General features: G+C 33.0%; 1 protein-coding gene across 1 annotated transcript in view; it reads left to right on the plus strand.

Moving 5' to 3' along the window:
* The first annotated feature begins 2,615 nt into the window (after positions 1-2,615).
* The window catches only part of LOC145277609 (transmembrane protein 170A-like), a 37,921-nt gene continuing 14,587 nt past the window's right edge, over positions 2,616-25,949 (plus strand). Inside the window, exon 1 of the mRNA XM_080129134.1 lies at positions 2,616-3,607. Within this exon, the coding sequence (XP_079985260.1) occupies positions 3,514-3,607 (94 nt within the window). The 5' untranslated portion in view covers positions 2,616-3,513. The remainder of the gene's footprint in view (positions 3,608-25,949) is intronic.

Raw genomic sequence — 25,949 nt, forward strand, 5'->3', positions numbered from 1 at the left:
CTTGTCAAAAGCACTCTGCTTTGGGGTTGTTGTTTTTTCTTCGTTCCATTTTAATCTTTTTTTTTTTTTTTTTTCCAAATTACTCTGGTCCCACATTTTTTTTTTTTTCCAAATTACTCTGGTCCCACATTTTTTTTTTTTCCAAATTACTCTGGTCCCACATTTTTTTTTTCCTGAGATGCTTGACAAACATTTTATAATTTTCCAGTAAGAAAGTTTAGATTTCTCAAAAAATGTCCCTTTCCTCGCACTCATACCGAAATAGCCTTTTTTCCTTTTTTTTTTTTTTTTACGGTGATAACACAAACACATAGTTTGCACAGCGCACATTCAACTTTCTCCGTAATAGAACACGGTATTTGGGACTTTGGACATATTACCATTTTGGGCAATACACCATGTTATATTAGAAACCTTCTACTTAAATAGTCGATCAATGTGGCCTGGTTGTCCCACTGAAGACTTTCTTGCAAAGGGTTTTTATTCCAAAAGCTGTTCTTAACATGGGGAGGTTGGAGATAATACCCCTAAAAAGTGGGACAACTATGCCACATTGACCAAATCTTCTTGCTTCCAACATTTTATTATTGCATAAAAATTGTTATATTTGCAAATTGGGCACATATTGGTGGTCGTGTTATGCAATTTTTAAATTTATTTTTTTAAATCATTTTATCGATTATTTCCGATTATGTTGGTGCATGCGCAATTACAAAAAAAAAAAAAAAAAAAATTAAAACGGAACGAAATTTAAATTTCCATTTTTAAAACAACCCCAAAATGGAGCGCTTTCGACAGGTTTTACACACACACACACACACACACACACACACACACACACATATATATATCTTGCACTTTAATTTTTCTTGCATGATGATATCTAATATGATTGAAACGGTCTGCACATCGACTGTATTTACATAAAGAATAAAAAAATATAATTTGCTCTCTTTGATTGAGCACTATCAACGACCCTTGTTGAAATTCAATTATTTTCAATTTTTGGATATTTCCATACCCGAAAGAAATGTATATATATATATATATATATATATATATATATATATATATATATATATATATATAATGAGATCAAGGGTGATGCAATGTTTACTTGATGTAAGCAATGGTAAACTTCAATCTAATATAAATACCAAGTATTTATATATAGATATTTTAATCCCAACCAAATAAAAAAACTCAATACACTATTTATGACTTTAATAAATTGCCGTTTTATTTAATGCCTTAACCAGCATTGCTGCAAATATGATTTGCTGATTTCTTTCTGTCCTCTAATGAGAAGAATAGCAAGATAGCATTCTTTGAAACTCTACGGAATAAGGACTTTGTAAATTGTTTTTTGATGTATTTAGTCGAACAATAAATTTTATTATAAATTTCAACTTACAGTTTTAATTTCTTTTCTCTTATATTATATATATATATATATATATATTTAAAGTGATGGTTGTGTAGTTCCAACGAGAGAAAAAATGTATATTTAAAAGAGTGTAGCCATCAACATGGCTCTATATATATATATATATATATATATATATATATATATATAATATAAAGCTGTGTGTGTGTCTGGTCACAAATAGACTCCTATATAGTTGACTATTTTAAAAAACTGATTACATATAATGATAGATGTATCGAGACAGAGGAATGGGTATGTTTGATCTGGCAGAACGGTGGTTCATTAAAATTATGGGGTCTGCGTTCGCACCTGGTCCACAAAGTATGGAAATAAAAAATTAAAAAAAACGTTTACAAGTGTTTTTTTTTATATAGATGTACATAAGAATACTTTGATAAATATGTTTTAACTTAAATAGGGATGGTATAATAAAATTGTGGGGTCTGCGTTCGCGCCTGGCCTCCATAGAATGGAAATAGGCACAAACTTTAATAAAGACTTTTTATATCTATCTGCGTAAGTATACTTTGATAATTATGTTTCAGTTTGAAGAAATATGGTATAATAAAATTATGGGGTGTTCGTTCGCACCTGACCTCCATAGAATGGAAATATGTCACAAAGTTTAACAAGGTTTTTTAATATAGATCCACAGAATATTGTGATAAGTGTTTCAGTGTGAACAGGTATGGTATAATAAATTATGGTGTTTATCTATTTTATTTTTACTTTCATCATATTTTGCATTTGGTTTTGATACCCCCAAATTCAACCCAAATTTACAACCCTTTCTTTTCATAAACTATCATACTTTCATAAATCAGAGTCCATTTTCTGTAGGCTGTTTTTGAACCCAGTCAACGACGGGTACTTTTGCTAGTATATACATAAAATTGATGCTTTGGAACATTTTTATAGAGTCACTCCCGTCTCGAAACTGAAAAAATTAAAATGGGTAATTAAAGATTTAAGAGATTTTCTTTGCTGATGTCATATGTCTGAACAATCATATTACTTATTTGCAACGTTTTCAATGGCAACATATTTCTTGGAGCACTGGAAAAAAGCTATAACAACCCCAAACATAACTCCACTCCATTAAAAATAACTGTATGAAATTATCGAAACTGTTTCGTGCAAAAGCTCCACTCCGGTTTAATTTCGTTTCCAATTTTTTAGTAGTTTTAGCCTCGTTTTCGATTATGTTTAATCGCGGCGCTGAAAAGCAATATGGCGCTGCTTGTTACTTCCTTGCCCGTTTGGAGTTAAAAAAAAATATAAACAACAGGATTCTTCGCAAAAACTGGTATCATGGATTTTCTTAAAGATGCCTTGATGTCTATGCTGGGCGGTTAAGATTCTTCGCGACCTATTTAGTTAAGCATCAAGTCGATTCTATAGATGGTACTTTAAAAGATCACGTTTTTTTTTTAAGGGGTGTGGATGTCCATGGAGGAACGTACTTTTTTTTTGTTGTTTTTTGTTTGATTATCGTAATGGACAAGAATATTAACGAATAACTATTTGAGAAAATAATACTGTTATAATTATTCGCATACAGATTTCCTTCGATCATTATGGACTTTTGTCGTCTGTATTTTTCTTAACGATTTCTGATATAAATTGCCATCAACGGAACCAATTCGTACCCTACGTTCGTTTCCAGTAAAAATTAGTTTTATTGAAACGAAAATTCATGTTTTAAGAACGCGATTACAAAAGTTTCAACTTCAAAGACTGCATATTTAATTAATTTACGAAAATATGATTTGTTTAAATTTATTAAATCTAGTTTTACTTTTAGCCTAGGTGTGCTCTTCTTCCTGTAGCTGATTCGTTTTAAAAATCTATCCTAAAAGCTAGACAACATTTTACACACAATTGCTTGCGTTTCTGTTCAACCTCAACAACAATGACTTCACAACAGCAGACATTCTCAACAACATTTGTCCAAAAAGAAAGCTTGAAACGGTTGTCGAGAGATAAAATGGTGTTGGCCTCATCTTTGTTCGAAGTGTCATCATTTGCCGACGGAGACGACAACGGTCATCGTCCCCCAGTTTCGCACGTCATTTCGTGTTGACATGACTTCCAACCAAGACTTTAAAACCGCTACTTTAGATTCGATTATTAATGTGTTCGGACTGACCCCGCGGGACCCACTGAATGGATTCCTGGGTAAGTTATTCCTTTTCTTTTGAAGTAATATTGTAGATTAACACCCTCAGCTACCACCTCTATGAGATTTCAACTTTTTAATTTGATTACGTGTGAACAGTGATACCCTAACACTTGTTGGAAAAGGAGCCCCCCCCCCCCCAATAAGTAGGTAAATCAGTCTCTTATGTAAATTTAACTTGAAATGATGTTATATTTCCGGGATAACATTCCAGCATTTTAGAACAATTAGATTTTCTTCTCTTTTTTGCTATGGAAGATAAATGATGCGGATTTTGTGTGTGTGGGGGGTACTAGTTTAGGCAATAATATAGTATTACGACCTTGCCACTCAAACTTAAGGTTAGTAGTAAAAAAATGGATGGTAAATTTTTACGACGTGCCCCTGCCCCTGCCTCAGTGCCCCAGCGTATTATAAACACCCCAACCTCTCCATGTTAAAAACGGCTTTCGGAATAAACCCCTCCCAACCTGGTGTGGAGGCGGGGTTATTCCGAAAGCCGTTCTTAACATGGAGTGGTTGTGAGTGTTTATACTATGCTGGGGCAGGTCGTAAAAAGAATACCAAATGGATAAACTGCCCGCAATAGTTAAAATGGTTTGGAAATAGGAGGAATTAATTTACGTTAAATTTATATGGAAAACTGACCTCTCACTGTAAATGATAAAACGGCTGGGTGCTTATGCACTTATGTTACCGTGCTATTTTTTTTTTTTTTTTTTTTTTAAGTTCAAGTTTTATGATATTTTTTATTAAATTGCTAGGTGAAAGTACAGAATAATTACAAAACACCTTCCCCTCCCCATATTAAGAATGACTTTCCAAGTAATGTTATTTCAATATATATTTGCTGCCTACATAACCCCGGAAGTGAAGCAACGATGAGGCTGGTCAGTATCAGATGGGTGACCATTTTAGGAATGCTAGGCGTCGGCGTCGTATGTGTTGAAAACAACTCCTGCATCTAATATCACGGTTTAGCCACCATAGGTGAATAAACAAGAAATTGCCGAAAGAAATCATCGTATTTTTAGCAAAATGCGCAGTTATTTATCGATTTTTTTTTTTGCTTTTTTGGTATCGATTTTTTAAAGCATTTTCTATTTAATGGTATATTAGCAATATTGGGCTCACTAAAAAAAAAAAAAAAAAAAAAAAGGTACTTCTGTATTTTTGAAATAACTAGCATTTCAGCCCGTCGTTGCCCGGGTGTTTGAAGGTGTATGTTGAGCAAAAAAAAAAAAAAAAGTGGTAGTAGGTAGGCAGGCTCGAACCCGTATTGCAAAGGAGGAAAAGAACAGGGAAAAACCTGATCTCTTTGCTGTTACGACGACCGCTAAACCGGAAGTGACGTAGGCTTTAAGTAAGGCTAGACAACTGAAAGGAGAGGATAACTTTCGAAAATATCAGCGAATAAAGCGACCCCCCCCCCCTAGAAAAGTGCCCAGTTGAAGGTGAAGATATTAATGTTTTTAGCCAATTTTTCGATATTTGTCCTTTTGAAAGGTCGATCTTCAAAACGATATTGATCTTGTAAAAATTCGTCGCCTCTGTCGAAAGTTTTAGGCAGACATGTAAATATACATACATACATTTCTATATTGGTAGCTCAAATTTTCGATCCAAACCGATTAAATACCTTGACCTATCTACCTGAATACAGAGAGTGATCCGCGCTATTTTTTTAAATCGTATTTCCAAGTTTAATTCAAGTTTTCTGATGTTTTTTTTATTCAATTGTAAGGTTGAAGTATAGAATAGGTACAAAACACCCTCCCCTCCCCCATGTTAAGAATGGCTTTTTAAATAATAACGTTAATATTTACGTCCGGATCACTCTGCCAAAATTTCAAATGTTTAGACCAGAAATTGTCTGAGTAATTTGGTAGAGACCGCAGAGGTCATTTTTTTTTTTTTTTAACTTTGACTATTATGACGCCTTAACATTTATTGTTTTGGGCTCAAATCAAGTTATTAAGTTAGATCTATATCCAAGGAACCTATATCTAAAATTTCAATTGTTTATACCCAAAATTGTTGGAGTTTGGTAGAGTTCTCAAAGGTCAAATCGTTGAACTTTGACCCCTTAACGGCCAAATTTCTGGCCGAAAACGGATTACAAAGATTTTCCCAAATCTCCATACCCTGTATATCAAATTCTGAGTCTGTAGACTGAAAATTGACAGAGTTATTGTGTAGGGAAATGTACACACAGACACACACACACTCACAGACACTTTCGCTTTTATAGATACTAGCATTTCCGCCCGGCGTTGCCCGGGGGTTTGGAGGTGTGAGGTGTATGTTGAGCAAAAAAAAAAAAAAAAAAAAGGCGGTTAATTTTTTTTTAACTTTGACCCCTATTATGACCCTTTAACATTTACTGTTTGGGGCTTAAATCAAGTTATTAAGTTAGATCCATGCCCAAGGAACCTATATCTAAAATTTCGGTACTCATGCAGAGAGTGATCCGTACTGAAATAATAACGTTATTATTTAAAAAGCCGGTAAATATAGGGTTACGTAACAACAGAACACTGACCGCTCTAATTTGTTTTTTATGGGGTAATTGAGGTCGCTGACAACGAATCTGATACTCAAACCGGGGGGGGGGCAAATTTACCGTTTGCATGGTATTAACCCATGAACCCACAAACTACTTTCCGTCATTTACAGCTTCCGTTTACGCTACGCGCGCGGCAGCATAAACGACGGCTTGCTTCACCTAGCAAACTGATGTCATGATGTACCATGTACTTCTCACATGATGTACCAATCTTCCGCGGAAAATTTTAAATTAGATGAAAAAGAAATAAAGCAAGAAAAGAAAAGCACATCAAGTTGTGGGGGTGTAATTTATTCATTTTTTTTTTTTTTTCCAGAACATAGAATTTTTAAATTTTCAAAAATACATTATAGCACTTTTTGGGTGGAAAATTTAAACTTAGCTGAAAAAGAAATAAAACAAGAAAAGAAAAGCACTCCAAGTTGGGGAGAGGGGGGGGGGTAATTTAATTGTTTTTTTTTTCCTGGAACATAGAATTTTCAAAAAGTAACGCAACGACATTTACCGATTAGAACACCATTTAACATTTTTCAATGATTTTACTGTTTACATTGGGGGCGCAAGCGGGGAGGGGGGAGTGTTGGGGCACTCCCAATGTAAAGAGTAAAATCTTCAAAAAATGTTAAATGGTGTTCTAATCGGTAAATGTTGGTGCGTTACTTACGGAAAAATGGTTAACTGAATTGCAGAAGCACCTATTAAGTCACATAAGATTTATAAATCCCCCTCCTGCAAAAAAATGAATGAAAAACATAAAAATGTTTGGTGCTTACCGCATTAAAAACTACGTGAGACCAAAAAAAAAAGTCCCAATTTGTTGTACTTTTCTTTGATTGTAAGTCATTAAAAAATGTCAGTCCGTAATTTTTTCCACCCAAAAAGTGCTATAATGTACTTTTTGAAAATTTGAAAATTCTATGTTCCAGAAAAAAAAAAACAATTAAATTAACCCCTTCCTCCCCAACTTGGAGTGCTTTTCTTTTCTTGTTTTATTTCTTTTTCAGCTAATTTTAAATTTTCCGTGGAAGATTGGTACGCCATGTGAGAAGGCAGTTTGCTCGGTGAAGCAAGCCATCGTTTATGCTGCCACGCATGCGTAGCGTAAATGGAAGCTGTAAAATGGCGGAAAGTAGTTCGTGGGTTCAGGGGTTAATACCATGCAAACGGTAAATTTGCCCCTGGTTTGAGTATCAGATTCGTTGTCAGTGACCTCGATTACCCCTAAAAAAACAAATTAGAGCGGTCAGTGTTCTGTTGTTACGTAACCCTATATTTACCAAAAAGCCATTCTTAACATGGGGAGGAGAAGGTGTTTTGTACCTATTCTGTACTTTAACCTTACAATTGAATAAAAAAACATCATAAAACTTTAATTAAACGTGGAAATACGATTTAAAAAATAGCACGGATCACTCTCTGCATTAGCACCAAAATTTCAAGCGTTTAGACCCAAAATTGGCGGAGGAGTTTGGTAGAGTTTTCAAAGGTCAAATCATTGAACTTTGACCCCTTAACAGCCAAATTTCTGGCTGAAAATGGATTACAAAGATTTTCCCAAATCTCAGTACCCTGTATATCAAATTTCGAGTCTGTAGACTGCCATCAATGACTAAGCTATGAAAACATGTCTACTGCAAGGCTAAAAAATTAAAATATGAACCAATATTAACTACGTTATGCATTCATATTGCTGGTGTTCAACCTTCACCTGGCAAATTTCATTTTTTTTTTTTTTAATTTTCAAACTTTTGCACGGATTTTTCCGTTTTCATGTCTGTAGACCAAAAACTCTAGGAGGAGTTTGGTAGGCAAAATTTTTCAAACAAAAATATATGCGTATACATAAATATATATGGAAACAATTTTGTGTTTACTATAAACTTTTTACGCAAATATTATGCAAGCATAAGTCATGTAGATTATCTGCATTAATATAATTACACGTAATAGTTAACTAAAGATGATCATCCTATGAGAAAACCGAAGAAATAAATGGGGAATTAATTAAAATGAATGTTTAAAAGAATATGCAAATTAGCTAGATTTTTTGCTAGTGAATGAAATTCCACGACCCATATATAAGAAAATTGTATTTTCTTTTTAAATAAATAGAAAAGAGGGTTTTTTATATGAATACACACAAAAGAAAAACAAATTTATAGGAGTATAGATAATGTTATTTCAAAAGCCATTCTTAACATGGGGAAGTGAGGGTGTTTTGTAACTATTCAGTGCCTCCACTTAACAATTTAATAATAAAAAAAAGATATTTTGAAACTTTAACCTAAAAAAAAAAACTATTTAAAAATAGCGTAACACCAAAAATACATAAGCACCAAAAAAATTAATTTATTTTTCAAAGATTTAAAAGTAGTGTTTTTCGTAAAAATAATGAATATATATATATATATATATATATATATATATATATATATACATACATATATTGTTAATTTGAAAGATAATAATTAACATATTCAACGAATTTCACACTTCAAAGCACAAAAGATGAAAAATAAAACACATTCAAAATTTGGATTTTCAACCTTAAAATCTGATACGTGTGCAGTTTTTTTTAATTTTTTATTTTTTTCCTGTTTTATCTACAAACCTCACCTTCCCAACAATACAATATATTTTGCTCAGTTTCGGCTAATTATTTTAAGTGTATTTGTACCCACAAATAAAGAAGGGGGTTGCAGGCAAAAAAATTAGATAAATTTCGATTATGAAAAAAAGTACACCATTATAAAGTTCGTTCTTCGCTTAAGAATCGGTGAAAGATTTGTATTGATTGGATAATTACTTGATTTTTGGTAGATTTATTTTTAAAGAGAAACTTTGTCTAAAAAAAAATGCTTCTTCCTTTCGTTTTGGCCGTGCCTAGTTTTATGGAAACGTTATTTTAAAGCATCAATTATGTAAACACGGTTTTCGTCTCGCAATTTTCATTATTTTCGTACGATGAAAAATTTTTTTTTTTTTTTTTATTATTACTAGTTTATTTTGCCCTTCTCCGTTTTAAATGGTACAAAAGTTATATTGATAATATAAACTTATAATTAAGTTACATCGTGTTACACATGTTTGGGGGAGGGGTAATTCTGTGGTGAATTTTGGAGGTGCCTAGGGTTCCACAGGCGAGAAGTTGTGAAAATAATACTCACAATGAGAACAGTAGTCCGAAGAATTGAAATAACACATAGAATGTTTTTGTCAACATTCCCGGAATAAGAAGTAAAAATTTGGGTCTATGATTCCAAAACCTTATATTGGAATTGCCTACAAGACCCATGACATAACAGTTAATAGCGTTGGTTAATAATCGATTCTAAACAGTAGCATGCAGAGGTCTGGTGATATCCGGGGTCAACTCCTTCATTGTATGACCCCCAAAGACACAATTTTAAGTCCAAGTACTGAGAAATATGAGAAAAAGAAATACTCGATGATTGGATTAATTTTGGATGTCTGAGGGTCACTGCCCCACATCGACTCCCTCCCTTCTCAACACATCACTGGTTCTAGGTGACAGTCTTGAAGGTTAGACCTGGTGCTTGTGTAAATCGATGATCTTTTAAAGCAACACATTTCAGGTGAAAACATTATTACGCACTTACGTGTTATTTCAAAATTAGTATAAATTTAAAAAAAAAAAAATACGAAAAATGATCTAGTAGAATATGTAGATGTACTGGTACTTATGTTTTTTTGGTACTGTTCTGAAATGACATATCAAAAGCCATTCTTAACATGGGGAGGGTATTTTGTAACTATTCTGTGCTTCCACCAAACAATTTAATAAAAAAAAAGGATGCTTTATTGATCTACGCTATTTTTTAAATAGTATTTTCATGTTTAAAATTTATGTTTTTATTAAATTGTAAGATTAAAGTACATAATAGGTACAAAACACCCTCCCCATGTTAAGAATGGCTTTCTAAATAACATTATTTCAGCACAGATCAATAAGTGCACTGCACTAGTACCAAAAAAATGTGAGCATGCTACTGCTACCTCCGTGAATTAAATAAAGGGTTCTATTCGAAATTTTGCCCAGATTCTCGAATTCGACAGAAACATTCCAGAGTTCAACAAGATACACCTGAAGACCAATATGACTATAACTCTCAAGATGAGAACAGTAGTCCGAAGATTCCAAATAATATGAATAACCAATCCTTATCTAAAAAAAAAAAAGAAAAAAAATTCAGAAACGTTATAGACGTTCTATGTCAACATATTATATCGATAGCCACCGATTCGTCACGTGACTCGTGTTTATGTAAAACTTGAACTGACGGACTACAAGAAATTGAAACGAAATAAATCTGTTTGTTAATGGTTTCATTGTTATCAAGTGCGATGTGACTTAACACGTAAACGTCGATAGACTTTTTTTTTTTTTAAATGTTATCAATAATTCATCATGGCTACGTTTTCTTTTTGTAATGTTTTCACAGAATATAGATTAAGAGTTCCAAAATTCACACTAGAATTGTCCACATGAATCCATAGTATAACGGATAAAGACGTTGATAAACAGTCAGTTCTTCATAGAGGTTCAGTGCTTACTATAAATGATAATATTTAAGAATAACAAATTAATACTGCTAACTCGTCATGGCTGACGTAATGTGAACAACCAACGCTTGTGAATGAAATAAATAAAAGATTTTGTTTGAAATTCCGTACAGGTGGGAAAATTCGATTAGAAGCTTCTTAAGGTCAGAATTTATTTTACGATCAAAACTTTGTGACTATAATAACCAAGTTGAGAGTAGTGATACAAATGGTTCAACTGCATATTTAAAATTTCACCAATTATTTCGTTTGACTGAAAAAGTACACCCCCTACCCCACACACACACACACATCCATCCAGTGCGGCCGTAGCCATGATTGAACTCGCTACACGAGTTTGTAGTATAATTCGAATCTTGGTAGCTGAATACTTGATGCTGCGCCAGAGCTATCAAGGGTATTTTTTATCGTGACGCCATCACTAGATGGGGTGCCTACCACAATTTAAGAGTGTCCCATCTACCCTCGAGAGAAGGATAGACTGCATTAGTTTCTCAACCTGGTATGCAGTGCCTCGCCTTTCCAAATGGACACCCATCTGGTACTGGCCAGGCTCAACGTTGCTTAACTTCAGTGATCTAACAAGAACCGGTGTGTCAACACACACACACACATATACACCCTCTTTTTTTTTTCTTTTTTTTTTTTTTAGATTAGGAAGAAAAATTGGTAATGATCAGAGAAGAACACGAGAAAAAACAATTGTTATGGTTTTAAAATATGTTCAACATGAATAAAAAATAAATTCTATGTTTTTAAACTTCAAAATTTGAAAGTAATTTTGGAGCTTTTGAAAGTAATTTTGAAGCTTTTGAAAGTAATTTTGAAGCTTTTGAAAGTAATTTTGGAGCTGCCAAATAGGAACATTTTATTTGAATGAAAGTTTGAAAAGGATGTCAAGTTCATCTGTGTTCCTAAACCCAAAAAGAAAACTACTTATCTCAAGAATCCCTGTTGTATCAAAGAGCACTATTAGTTACAAAACTGTAAACTTTTGTTTTCAATCATTCAAAATAACTAAATTAAAAAAATCAAATAAAGCTTTTTTTTTCTTTGTTTTTTTTTTTCATGTTTTTATTTCTTTAATCTTAAATTACTAAAACCAAATTTAATCAAAAATAAATTACATATGCTCAAACACTAAACAGTGGAGAGATATCATATTTAACCTCATGAAGTGTGGTTTGTCCTTGACAACACGCCTCCCCATCTTTTTACTCCATTACACACAAGGATCCGGGTCAGTTCCTGATAGCTATCGCTATTGTACTAGTGGAAGAGTGCTAAGGTCCTTTTCTTTTTTTTTTTTTTTTTTTTTTTTTTCATCAGCATTTGAAGAGATTAGATTCTTCTCTTTTTGAATTGATCTTGTGTCAAAATTGATTTGAGCTCAACATTTATCCCTCACAAGGCGGGATGATGTGATACAAGGGTTGGAAAGTGGAATTGAAGAACTAGTGCCCTAGAGAATGAGTACTCTGGCCTGTAAAAGAATATGCATTTATATTGAGAAATGTATTGCTATGGACACCATGACATGGGCGCACAAGCATAGGACGACCTAGATCCACATGCATTCTGTAAATTGCACATGATACCAACTGTGATCCTGAAGATCTGAGGTAGCTGATGGAAGACAGGGAAATCTGGAAAGTCACTTTGGTCCGGGCGAGGCACCCGACTAGATAGATAGATGACCTGCAAAAAATTTCTTACTCTTATCAGCATTTCAGGTGGTGGTGGTGCCTCAGGAGATTAGCAATAAACTAACTTCAAAAAAAATTTAAAAAAAAAAGGGTAAAGCCTGTGAAGGTAGACCTCTTAGAACTACACAAGGCCAACAACATATCTCAATCAACAGGAAAAAAGCCATTTCAATAATGGTGTAGACTTTGTTGCCAATGAAAACCCCTGGCTAGCAACTCTCTCTCTCTCTCGTTATGGTGATGTATGCAGTTTTGGTGTTTTTTTTTTGTTTTTTTTGGCATTCAGATTATCAATTAGTAACTTTAATACTTGACTCCAACTTTTGAAATTTAAAAAAAGTTTGACTTTAATTCCAACCCCAAAAATCTTTTCTTTTTTTTTTTATTCAATTTTCACCCCAAACAAGGCACAGTGCCACTTTAAAGTAGGGGGCTACTGTCGGGGACATAAGCTGCAGGGGTTCTTTTGATACATGTCCGTTGTGTATTACAACTACATTTCTCACATTCAGATTGATAGACATTGCATAGAGGATAACATCTTTTTTCCAGTCGTCAAATGAAATCTGTTGCTGTTATCTCTCATACAGCGCTTGGTATTCTGAAATGGTCACCCACCTAGTACTGACCATATTCAACATCACTTTGGTGATCTGACGAAACCTGGTGCATCAACATGATTATGTCATGTAATGATTTTTTTGCTTTTGATTACGAATTATTGCTATTTGCTCTGTCTCTTACTAGAGAATGTGATGCTTGTGTGGTTTCAAATATGACAAATGTTACCTACTGTAACGATGAAGAAGAAAATGAAGAGTTACCAACTTTGAAGCGTGTCGACCGTTTTGCACATTGTGCACTTGATTTTTAGTCTAAGAACTTGTGTGTGTAGTTTTTTTGTTTTTTTCTTTTAGAAATAATATTAATTTGCATATGAGGGCAACAACTAAGGACAAATTGAAGAAGACGGGCAGTTGAATTTTTGACAACTGAGAAAGAGAGCATTAGAACTAAGATTTGTCATTTTTTATCAATGTGATGGTGGTGGTGGTATTGAAGTGGGGTCATGTTTAATTTCCTTGCAGGACAAGGTGGCATATTTCAAATAATTTTATGTCTTCTATTCATCTTTCAATACTGTTCTTTCTCTATATCTATCAAGTTGTCTTGTCAGATTTTCAAAGTCAAACCTAAATAGATTTTAAGCTGGCAAGTCGAACTGTTACAACTAAAATTTCATTTCTTTTTCTATATAAGTTGAAAACCAGAGTTCTGGAGTTGATAGCCAAAACACTTGACTTTTCTTCTAAATATCTGACATTTTAAAAGGTTTGAACTATGGCTTTGTTTGTTGTAGAGCATTCACCCTAGGTGAGTTGAACCAGCTTCCTCAAAAGTTGTAAACGTCAAGGAGATATTAAATTCACAGGCAGTCCCCAGTCTCCTGTAACTATGGCTATGACTCTTAAAACAATGAGACTGCTCTGAATGCTCAAATCTGACTCCATAGCATAACTCTGATAACTTCACACAAAGTTAAGAAAAAGGGTTTCTTTTTGTGGTTCAATTTTATTTATTTATTAGCTCCCCTTATCGAAGAAGGCAAATATGACCCATAAACTTGCTATGTATTCTTATACTTGTAAACTGAGATTAATCAGAAGGCAAGAAATATGCCAGTTTGTGAGCCATTATTACACCAACAAAAAAAACTCTCCCATTCCATCCTTGACGGTTCTTTCTGTTCTAATACTACACTTCATCTTTCCTGTCCTCAGTTAGTGAAAGAGAAAAATCTTTCTAAACTGAGAAATTAAAAAAAATTTTTTTTGTCCTATCCAGTTTTTTGTGAAGCTAGACTTTCCACACATGAAAAACTGACGTTCTGTCCGTTTGTCCTCATAAGGAGGCAAATAAATAAGGACCCCCCTCCCTCCCCTTTGTCATAGTTATTCTCCATGTCTGCTCTTTTAAGCCAAAATGGAAAATAGGCTAGAATTAAAAATCTAATTCCTTAGTCAGTTTTAAGGAAAACAACTTCAACTAAAAAGAATTTAGACATTTACAAAAATTGCTGATTTGTGATTTATCGGAAGTAGGGAATCAGATGAAAATACACAAATCCTGGTCTCTTTTTTTTATTTACTTCTTTACCAGAAAGTTTGAGACACAAGGTTAGGTGTAATTTTGAAAAGTCAGTGCCCGAGGATAAGCGCACTTAAACCTACAAAATATGCCTGAGCAGCCGCATTGGTATTCCCTGGTAAAGGCATCTAACCTTTTTAAGAGATATGTAAAGTTTGGGAAGCTGGACTATTTAGGACCGAAGAGAACCATAGCTCAGCTGGACGAAAACAAAGCCAGTTTGTAACTGACCAGTTTGGCACAAGTTTTATCGAACTTTTCTCTCAATTTTATGTGTAGAATAATCTAAGCTAGTTTGAAACCTTTGAAACATTTCTTAAACTATTAGACTTAAACATGTGGAATTTAGTACAAATAATCCTTGACCTATGCAGATTTTCCTTAAGAGGCTCATGAACCAAGAGTTCATACATTTTGGGTATGAGAAAATAATAAAAATGAAATATATATAGTTGAGGTTTAGGATAAATACCATAAAATCAGTTTTTTGTTTATGAGGAAATTAATGCTGTCATTGTTTTTAGGTCAAGTATTTTTTTTGTTTTTTGTTTTTTTATAGTAGCGCGAGTATTTATCCTGGATCACTTAGCAGAAATGATCTTCAAAATGTGCACACACTCATCAGTTATCTTGTCGGGTTTTTAAAGTCAGACCAAAATAGCAAGTAGTCTGACATATCAATACATATTTTTTTTCATTTTTCCCTTCCACTAATTTATTGGGACGAATATATTTAATTTTATTGTATATATATTTTTTTTAATACTTATTCCAATTAAGAAAACTCTTAGCATGGAGATATTTTCCTGTACTTACCAAAAGAGATTGAAGCGAAATTATTGTGTGCAATTATACTGAGCTCTTTTCTTTTGGTTACAAAATTAAATCCATCAGAATTAATTTCTGTTTCTTTGTAACCTAGTGGTATTTTTATCTATTACACCTGGGAAATGACAGGTATATATATATAGTGTATTGTGAGTTGTAGTTCAATCCTCATTGATGGTTGATCGTTGCTGATGAAGGGTGAACCCAGAAATGCATGTCAATGGATAAAATTTTATGCATGTAAAAATATTTACAAAAAAAAAACCATTAAAAATAAAATGAAATAAAAAAAAATTAATAAATAAAAATAATAAATAAAAACTATACCCCATAAAAAAAGTGATGTTAAAACAAAGAAAGGGGAAGTAATTCTCCCTCTTCGCCGCTTAGGAAAACAAACATTTAATACAAAAAAAGTAACAGTTCAAAACCGCTTATATATCACTGATAAAAACTAATAGGTCTTATCTAGTATAGATATATATTCATAAAAACAAGAAAAAGGCATATTACAATTTGTTTTTTTTTCCCCACTTCGCTATCTAAATCACTGTATGTAATTGTTTATAATAACTAGAACTAACATGATCACCTCTGTTGTGATATCGATCGATTTCTCAATCTAAAAGCTTTTCTTTGACTTTATCATTAATCAAGTAAGGGAAATGATTCTATTTTAAACTGTACACAAGTTTATAAAAAGCAAAAAACTAGCAGGACCTATTAACTGGCGTTGCCCGGTGAAAGCATTCCCCTCCCCTTCGTAAAAAAATTAAAGTATGGTTGTTGTTGCCCAACACCCCCAACCTCCTCATGTAAGGATGGCTTTCGGAATAGACACCTCCCCCCAAACTTTGCATGTTAAGAACGTCTTTTTGGAATGGTCACCCACAACATACCCATGTTAAGAACGGCTTTTGGAATACACACCATTTTGTGAGTAGGGGGGGTTCAAAATGTTTGCCCCAAATGTAAACTTGATAATCGCTCTCTTTGCCCATGCATACTAATCTGGTGGGCATTGATTTAAAGTGCATAATACAGGGCTCTATATCTCAAACTTCTTGTATCCACCAAATACAAATGAGATTTTCTTAATCAGCATAGTGGAAAACCTTTAAAAGTTGTCATTTTAAAGAAAAGTGTAGGTGGAGGTAACCTCCTCCTGTTAAGAACAGCTTTCAGAATGGTCACCCGCAACATCCCCATGTTGAGAATGGCTTTAGGAATAGACACCTTATTTTGTAAGTAGGTGGGAGGGGGTGTCAAAATGTTTGCCCCAAATTTCAACTTGATAATCACTGTCTTCACCCGTGCATACTTATCTGGCGGCCATTGATTTAAAGTGCATAATACAGGGCTTTATATCTCGAAAGCTACTTCTATCTGCCAAATACAAATGAGATTTTGTCAATCAGCATAGTGGAAAACCTTTAAAAGTTATCATTTTAAAGAAAAGTGTGTAGGTAGAACTAAGGTAAAAATTTTCTTTAAAAAAAAAGGAACAATTGGTCTCTAAGCAAACATATAACAAATAAGTAGTCTCATTGGTAAACTGATTTATAGTTTAAAACATACCTGCATAAAATGTTGATTGTAAGCAGTTAAAACATACCTGCATAAAATGTTAATTGTAAGCAGTTAATGCTGAAAACGAAAAATAAACAATAGTACCCATAAATGGTAATATTTTGTTTCAGGGTTTTTTTTTTGGGGGGGGGGGGGTCTGCGCGATGTGAATGTGTGCATATGTATGGGAAACAATAAAATTAAAAAAAAAAAATGGGAAACGCCACATTATAAAACAAAGTAAAAGAAAAAAACAAAAAATAGCATCGTGGTCGGTTCATTACGGAGATTTGAAATATAAAAATACAATGGTACCCATAAATGTTATGTTGTTTTGTTTCAGGGTGTTTTTTTTTTTTTGTTTTTTTTAGGGGGGTAGTGGGGTGTTAATATGTGCGTAGGTAACTGTAAGGTTATCAGTGCTTAAATTTCTGATTATGAGTAGTTAATATGCTTGTATTTGGTTTAATATTTTTAAAATGATTGCTTCGTGTAGAGAGAGCCACCATATTTGAAAAGGCCTGGAGTGTTCGTTAATGTAATAAGAAATGCAGAATAATGGATTTGTCAGCTCTCGGCCAATGAGTTTTTTTTTTTTTTTACTTTGTGACACTGAACGTATGGACAAGTATATTAATAATTAGATATTTAAAACAATAATATTCTGGTATGAAACAAAATCTCTCAAGAATCAAAATAGTTGAAATTGTACTTTTTTTTTTTTTTTTTTTGAATAAATGTACGTTACTGAGAAAAACAATATTTCTGTAGTCATAAAAGAAATGTTTGATGAATCCCAATTGAGGCAAACAATCAAACATTTTGAAATATTTATTTGCACAAAATATAAAATTACATAATGAACAAATAAGGTACAAGGTTATTCAAAAGTGTGGGAATAATGGGTGTCATTGGTCATCCTTGGTCTCAAATACTTAAAATTGTCTATCATACGCTTAACTAGAAATATATCACTTACCACAATACCACACTCACTCCAGGGGCTGTCCTACTTAAGATAAACTCAAATTTGAAAAAGTTTTAGTGAAACATTTATAGTAATAACATTTCATTGGCGAGGGAATGGGGAATAAACAAGAAACAACAAAAATTGGTTAGTAAGGATCTCGCAACACTTTCTAAACAATAGACCTCGCAATGTTTTTCGGTTTGCTGAAAGCAAACAGGTCAATCTCTAAGTGGGAGTGGGATCTAACTGCGGGTAAAAAGAAAGTGGTTGGGGAGTGGGTAAAGTTTTTCCAAGATGAGTTAACACTGGAGATAAAGGCCAAAGATGGAAAGAAATAAAAATAGGGAATGGGAATCTTGGAGGATGTCTATTACCAGGACAGGGTGGGCTTATTCACTCTACTAGCTAAGCATCTGGAAGCTTAAAGAACTTACCAAAGGGCTGGGGTTTGACAAGACCCTGAACCATTTGTGCCATGTTTAGGCAGGGAACACATACTCGTACTTGACTCCTCTTCTCACACACAAGCTTGCCAAGAGACTCTTATCCACCGTCTTTCAAACTCTGAGACATTTTGATGTGGAAATGTCTGGAGAATCTTTTTCTGAGAATAGTATCTTTTTCAAATGTCGCTGGGTTGAAGTAGTCTGCAACAGAAGCTGAAGTTCGAAGAATGTCTCCTTTTGCCTATGTTGCTGAGGTTGTAATGTCATGAAAATGTTCCCAGAGATGAGAGGACTATGTTGTTCCTTATTCAGATATTGGATATATTCAATAATTCAAAATGTAATTGTTGTACATAACCAAGCTTTTAAGCTGACTGTACTACTTGTAAATTTGAGGATGATTTCAAAGTTTAATGGGAGATATGCTTTAAAATCATCACAGGTGAAATAAAAACTGGCTTGCATGTAGTTGGGGTTCTATTTATGGGAAAACAATAAAAAAAATGACTGTTTTTAGTGTGCAAAAGTTTCTTCCTGTAGATGTAGTGGAGAATCGATCATGTGACCATTATTTTTATTTATTTATTTATTTTTTTGTTTAAATAAATTTTTGTAGGAAAACTGAATGGCTTCCATTGAGTTATGACTTTTTGGAATAATTAAGTGATGATGCTCCTTTCAAATTCCATTTTAATACAAATCTTTTGATTTGTGAAAAGATAAGATACAGGAGGGGGGTGTTCCTTGTCAAAAAGAATTGTCAATTTAGAATGTAGAAAGGTTTTAGATTTCATCAAAACTGAAGGAAGGTACGTTAGAGGATTGGCAAAAGGTTGATTTAAAACTAAGAGAAAACCTCCAAATTGTAGCACATGTCAAAATAAATCAAGCATATAAAGTTTATCTTGTGAGTTTTTCAAAGTCAGACCCAAATAGCAATTTGTTTTACATGCTTAAACCAAAATGAGAAATAAAAAATAAAAATACAAAGTTGTGTAATATGTTCAGTGTATATTTTATATATTTGTATGTACAGAATTCATTCCTAAAATAACCAGTCATTATGAATTTTAGAATGCAACTGCTAGATGTAAGAGGTTGTAATGTAGGATATATTTAGCTTAATTGAGTTTACAGGCAAAAGAGACACAAATGGTGTGAAAGCATTAAAATTAAGTAAAAATTCAGATACTTAAGATTCTTGTGAAATTTTAACAATAAATAATTAAAACTTTTAATTCTCAAATTTCAGTTTCTTTAATGTATTTTAGACGGCATAATATGGATACAACCTCCTATTTGATCTTGAAAATTAAAATACGTCAGATTTGCATTGAATTTGACCTGTAAATGAACTAAAGAAATGGAATAACTAATGAATCTTTGTTTCCTTTACTAGGAGTTGCTTCTAGCTTGACTATCTATTCCCATGGGGATTCTCTCCAATCTCTCTCCAGACCTTACATAGCGTTCTTTTTGTCTAGCCATTTACTTAAGTCACCTGGTTCTTTTGTTCCCTCATCACTTTGTGGCCACACTTTAGCCTTCTTTTATCTGTGTTAAGCAAGAAATTCTACTCATTGTCTACTAATAAACACTATTTCCTATTTCTTTTGTTATATTCTTTTTCTCTTTTTACTTTTAATTCTCAACACCTAGGGTGGGGGAGGCGCTTATAGTATCATGGAACTTTACATATCCCCAAAGAAAATAATGGGGTTAAATTGCATGAATAAGGTGGCCAGTTGACAGGCCCATTTCGTGAAATTATTCATTCATCAAATATTTCTCTCAGTAAATTGATCATATCATTTGCAATTTGCAAACACTGTTCAGGTGTCGATCTCTTCGTGATGAATTGTCAAATCAAGCTGAACTCAAAATAACTGATAGTTGCCAAATCTACAATTAAAGAAATGAAGTCAATTTAAAGTTTGCTGCTGCTAAAAAAAGGCATCATATATATATATATATATATATATATATATATATATATGTAAAGCTGTGTGTGTATAATATAAAGCTATTCGTCTGTGTGGTCACGAATAGGCTCTTAAAAAACTGGGTCTGTGGGGTCTGTGTTTAAAAAAACTGATTACATATAATGATAGAAAATGTATCGAAACACAGGAATGGGTATGTTTTATCTGGCAGAGTGGTGGTTCATTAAAATTGTGGGGTCTGAATTCGCGCCTGGTCCACAAAGTATGGAAATAAAAAATTTAAAAATTAAAAAAAAAACGTTTACAAGTGTTTTTGATATAGATGTACATAAGAATCCTTTGATAAGTATGTTTTAACTTAAATAGGGATGGTATAATAAAACTGTGGGGTCTGCGTTCGCGCCTGGCCTCTATAGAATGAAAATAGGCACAAACTTTAATAAAGACTTTTCATATCTATCTGCGTAAGTATACTTTGATAATTATGTTTCAGTTTGAAAAAATATAGTATAATAAAATTATGGGGTGGTCGTTCGCGCCTGACCTCCATAGAATGGAAATATGTCACAAAGTTTAACAAGGTTTTTTAATATAGATCCACAGAATATTGTGATAAGTGTTTCAGTGTGAACAGGTATGGTATAATAAATTATGGGGTTTATCTATTTTATTTTTACTTTTATCATATTTTGCTTTGGTTTTGATACTCCAAATTCGAAGCTATCTCTTTACAACCTTTCCTTTTCATAACCTATCACACTTTCATAAATCAGAGTCCATTTTCTGTAAGCTGTTTTTGAACCCAGTCAACGACTGGTACTTTTGCTAGTATATATGTATATATATATATAATCATAGAAACCTTTCATAGAGGCGCACAATGTTTTCTAAATAGCAGGATGATAATAATAATAGATGAAAAACTGTTGTCTCTTTTCATTCACCAATCAAAACTTATCCAAAATTGGCTTATTTATTTCATGAATGTCTCAAATGTTGATGAAAAAAGAAAAAAAAAACATAAGTTGAACCCCCTTTTATTTATTTTTTTTTTTTTTGCTACATGATATTAAAATCTATAATTCTGCTGTTACCTCCAGATGTTCTCTTTTCTGAATTAATTAATATTTTCTAACATTTTCTCTTTCTAAAAAGGATTAATGTTTCAATTATCACACAAGCAACAGCTGTAGGTGTTTTATTGTTGAGTAATAATTTTAGTGTTTTTGTAAAAAAAAAAAAAAAGCTATTGTTTCATAATTCTCAAATAGATATTAAAACATTTGAAACACTCTACAACAAAAGGCTTCTTATTTATAAGTTATACTCTTTTGTTTCAAACTGACAATCCTTTTATTCTTCATTAATGTGACAATGGAAAGCTGATTTAGGGCTAAGGATTCTTTTCATCCATAATTTTTATTTGGGATCTAAATTTGACAGCATTCAATTGTTAACATTGCTTGCAGGCAAGATGTTTTCAAAATAAAATAATCCTCATCAAAGTCATCTTATTTAATACATTCAATATTGAAATATTTTCTGATCATACAATAACAGATTTCGTGTCTATTTAGTTAATAGCAATATTATATTTACTGTACTTATATTTATGTCAGCTATCGCTCAAGAAGAGTTGTGCAAGTTTGTTCTCTAATGTGTGCCACCCATGTAACAGTTTTTGAGAGCTGATGAGTTATACAAAATTGTCTATGGAGAGATATAGTTTGAATGTCTAATTAAAACTTAAAAATCATTGGGTGGCTGAAATCACACCCTTTTTTTTTTTTTTTAATCTTTTTCTACTTCTCTCTCTATATTCAGAAGTGTTTGTTTTTATGCACTACAGAAATGAGTGGCACTCATTTTTAATATGGAAAACTCAAAATGCTCTAAAAATTGATGCAAATTTATTTATCTTAAATGTCTTTATAATTTATCCCTTTTTTATGAACTCACTTTAATTACTGTTAATATTGACAAAACTATTGCATATAAGTAGAAAGATAAGACAGTAAAATTAAAAATGAATAGCACTAAACATTTTTAAAAAATAGTTATGAAAACGAGGCGTTCAAAATAACGAAATTGAATAATGTTGCATTCAAGTACATGGCGTTCATATACTCTACTATAACTCTTGGTAGTTTTAAAAGGTCCAACTTCAGCTTGTCAAATTTTAAGTCTCAACTTAAAAAAAATGGATACCTTGGCAGTGTTAGCAGTAGTTCAATTCTTGACTGATTTCCTGCCTGAAAGTATAAGAAATTTTACCCTGCAAGTAATTAACTTCATCCAACCTAACAGCTCTAATTGCAATCTATTAAAGAAATTTTAAATCAAATTTTACTTAAGTGTCTCACCCAAGGTGAAAAACCTAAACACCATATTAACTAATACTTACTAATAAATGGACAATAGGTACCCACAAAATCGATGACGTCATCAATTATGGTTATCGATATGAAACTTTTAATATTTACGGAAGATTAGAAGCAACAATATATTACATTTAAAGTTCATAAAGATTTTGTAAAAGCTGTTTTTTTATTTCTTTTTCAAACCAAAATGAATAATGAAAATGACATTTTTTTTTTTTATTATTATATTTTTGTTAGATTTTGAGATTTACACAAATGATATAATTATTAAAAAATATATAATTATATATATTATTATTTTTAAATATTTCTATGCCTGCTAGTTTTTATACTAAAAAGTCCCAACTTATGAAAATATAGGTTATTCCTAAATATGTATTAAATATAAAACAATCACAATTCTAACTTTTTACATATAGTATAATAAAATTATGGGGTGGTCGTTCGCGCCTGACCTCCATAGAATGGAAATATGTCACAAAGTTTAACAAGGTTTTTTAATATAGATCCACAGAATATTGTGATAAATGTTTCAGTGTGAATAGGTATGGTATAATAAATTATGGGGTTTATCTATTTTATTTTTACTTTTATCATATTTTGCTTTGGTTTTGATAGCCCCAAATTCGAATATTGATTGAAGCAAAAAAAAAAAAATGCTGTGAATCAAATTCAGTTATTCATTAGATTCATGAAATGGTAATAATTATACAAAAAAAATAGGGAAATTTTGTGATGGACATGCACGAAAGCGCTCAAGACTTGTGTGTTAGTGTCTTAGTTGGGCCTACCTACAGCAAAAATGAGTTTGTCCAAGGGCTACAAAAAGATGACGCCAGAGTCATTCAGTGAATAACTGCAGAGGTTTCTCTGCTAATGTGTTGGATTGTGTTAATGGAGTTGTTCAGTATCATGTCTGGTTGGGTTGTGTCAATGAAATTGTTCGGAACTGTGTCAGGTTGTACCAACGAAATTGTTCGCATTGTGTAAAAGGCTACGTTGATGGAATTGTTCGGTACTGTGCTGGGTTGTGTCGATGGAAGTGTTTGGTACTGTGCCGATGGTATTGTTTGTGTTAAGTCGTGCATATGGAAGTGTTCGATTTACATTTGTTGTTCAGTTGACTTGACGGTTGTCGCAGTCGTCCTGCCACGTGTGATAATATATTGGGAGGGGGGGGTCCATTCCCCTTTCCTCGTGAAGTTACAAATTTTGTCATCAAATAGTGTCCTATTTGAGAGAAATATTTCTGAAATGGCAATCCACAGATGCATTTTAAAAAAAAGTTATTTTCAAAAAGTTATTCACCAAATATGCAATTGCCAATTCTTAAGATCTATCATAAACAGAAAATGTAAAACAATTTCTTAAGTTATTTCTAAACAAATATCAAATCCATATGTTTTAGAATAATATTCACATGAATGACGAATATGATATCTTGATTAAAGCAGAATATATTTTCAGTAAAAAGATGGTTTTCATTTTCGATTTTCCACAACATGATTTTATTGTTGCTATTTTTTATATTTTTTTTTTAATAAAGCATCATAGATTTTAATAATTAAAAAAAAAAATCTATATTTCAAATAATGCCCCTACAGTATGTGTGAAATCAATATTCATTTAAATCAAAGATAAAATTTGATATTAAAAAGATTTGCCCAAATTCAACATTTAATTAACTTTTAAGTATTAATGGCACTAAATCTAATGAACCTGAACGGGCGAGGCCCGTGTTTTGACAAGCTTCTGGGTTTGACCTTTACTCCTGATCTGAAATGGAACACGTACATCAAGTCTGTTGCCAAGGTCGCTGGAAAGATGGTGGGATCCTTCTACCGCTCCAGAAGATATCTCGCTACTGATGCAATTCTCTATCTATATCAAAGCCAAGTATGTCCAAGGATGGAATGCTGTTGCCATATCTGAGCAGGAGCTGCTAAAAACAGCCTATCCTGCCTTGACAGAGTACAAAATAGACTTCGTGGCTTAGTGGGGGATGCCCTTTTCTCTACCCTGCAACCTCTCTCCCACAGAAGAGACGTTGCGAGCCTATCCTTGTTTTATCGTTATTTCCATGACAGGTGCTCGTCTGAACTCCAATCTCTGGTCCCCCTTCGCCAATCTTTCACGAAAAACACCCGTCTAGCTGAATCCACTGTGAAAAATTTTCCCCACTTTATATCTATGCCTAAATCAAAACGCGGATTCCATGAACAAAGCTTCTTTCTTAGAACTGCACGCCTGTGGAACTCTGTTCCGTCTGCCTGCTTCCCACCGGACTACAACTTGGATGTTTTCAAGTCCAACATTAACAAATTCCTAATGAACCGCCCTCTTAAGTAAACACTTCATCAAATCTCCACATTAACGTAATGTACTTGCAATAACCCTTATCCCTGAGTGGCTTCCGGGTCTTGATAAGTGGTGATCACTGTCTAAAAAACCTATTAGTTTTCTTTTTAAAGCATTAGTGAAAACTTTTGTCTAAACAAAAATAAGTTTGTTAAACTTATATTTTTAAGTACTAAATAAATCATAGATTTTAGAAATTAAAAACATGAATATTTCTTATATATTATGAATAAAGCCCATACAACTTATCTATATATATATAAAAGCGAAAATGTATGTTCGCTTTTTGTGTATGTCCAAGAAAGACTTTTTTCAGAGAAGCGGTGAGTCGGTTCACAACTTTTTAAAACTTTTTATATCACATGTAAATCGTAATATCTCACAGTTAACAACGGAGCTCGCCTGTCTATTTAATTTGCTCGACTTCGGGAAGATAAATATTCAACAGTTTTCACTCTCTGCATGTAGGTTAGGCCTTTTCCTATAATGTTTCCCCTACCCCCAACGTCTTGGGGGGGAAAAAAAAAACATTCCCGCACTAAATGAAATGCTACCCCGCAGTCAAAATTTGACCTCATTAAGTCATTAAAACGTGCACCTGCTAATTTAAGTAATTAAATAAATTCAAACGTGTTTCCGTTAGCATCTCGCAGTGGCGCAATGGTTAACGTTGCACTTTTTTTTTTTCACACTTTAATTTACAACTTTGCCTCAAGTGTTCGGGTTCGATCCTCATACTTACCTACCAAAACATTTTTTTTTTTTAATTTTACCCCCTCCCCCCCCCCGGGTTTCCACACACACCTCCGGGCAACACCGGGTACCCCTCACTAGTCTTAATG

This window comes from Euprymna scolopes, chromosome 6 (assembly GCF_053919585.1).
Source record: "Euprymna scolopes isolate OS-2025 chromosome 6, ASM5391958v1, whole genome shotgun sequence".
In the NCBI taxonomy this organism is placed as follows: domain Eukaryota; kingdom Metazoa; phylum Mollusca; class Cephalopoda; order Sepiida; family Sepiolidae; genus Euprymna; species Euprymna scolopes.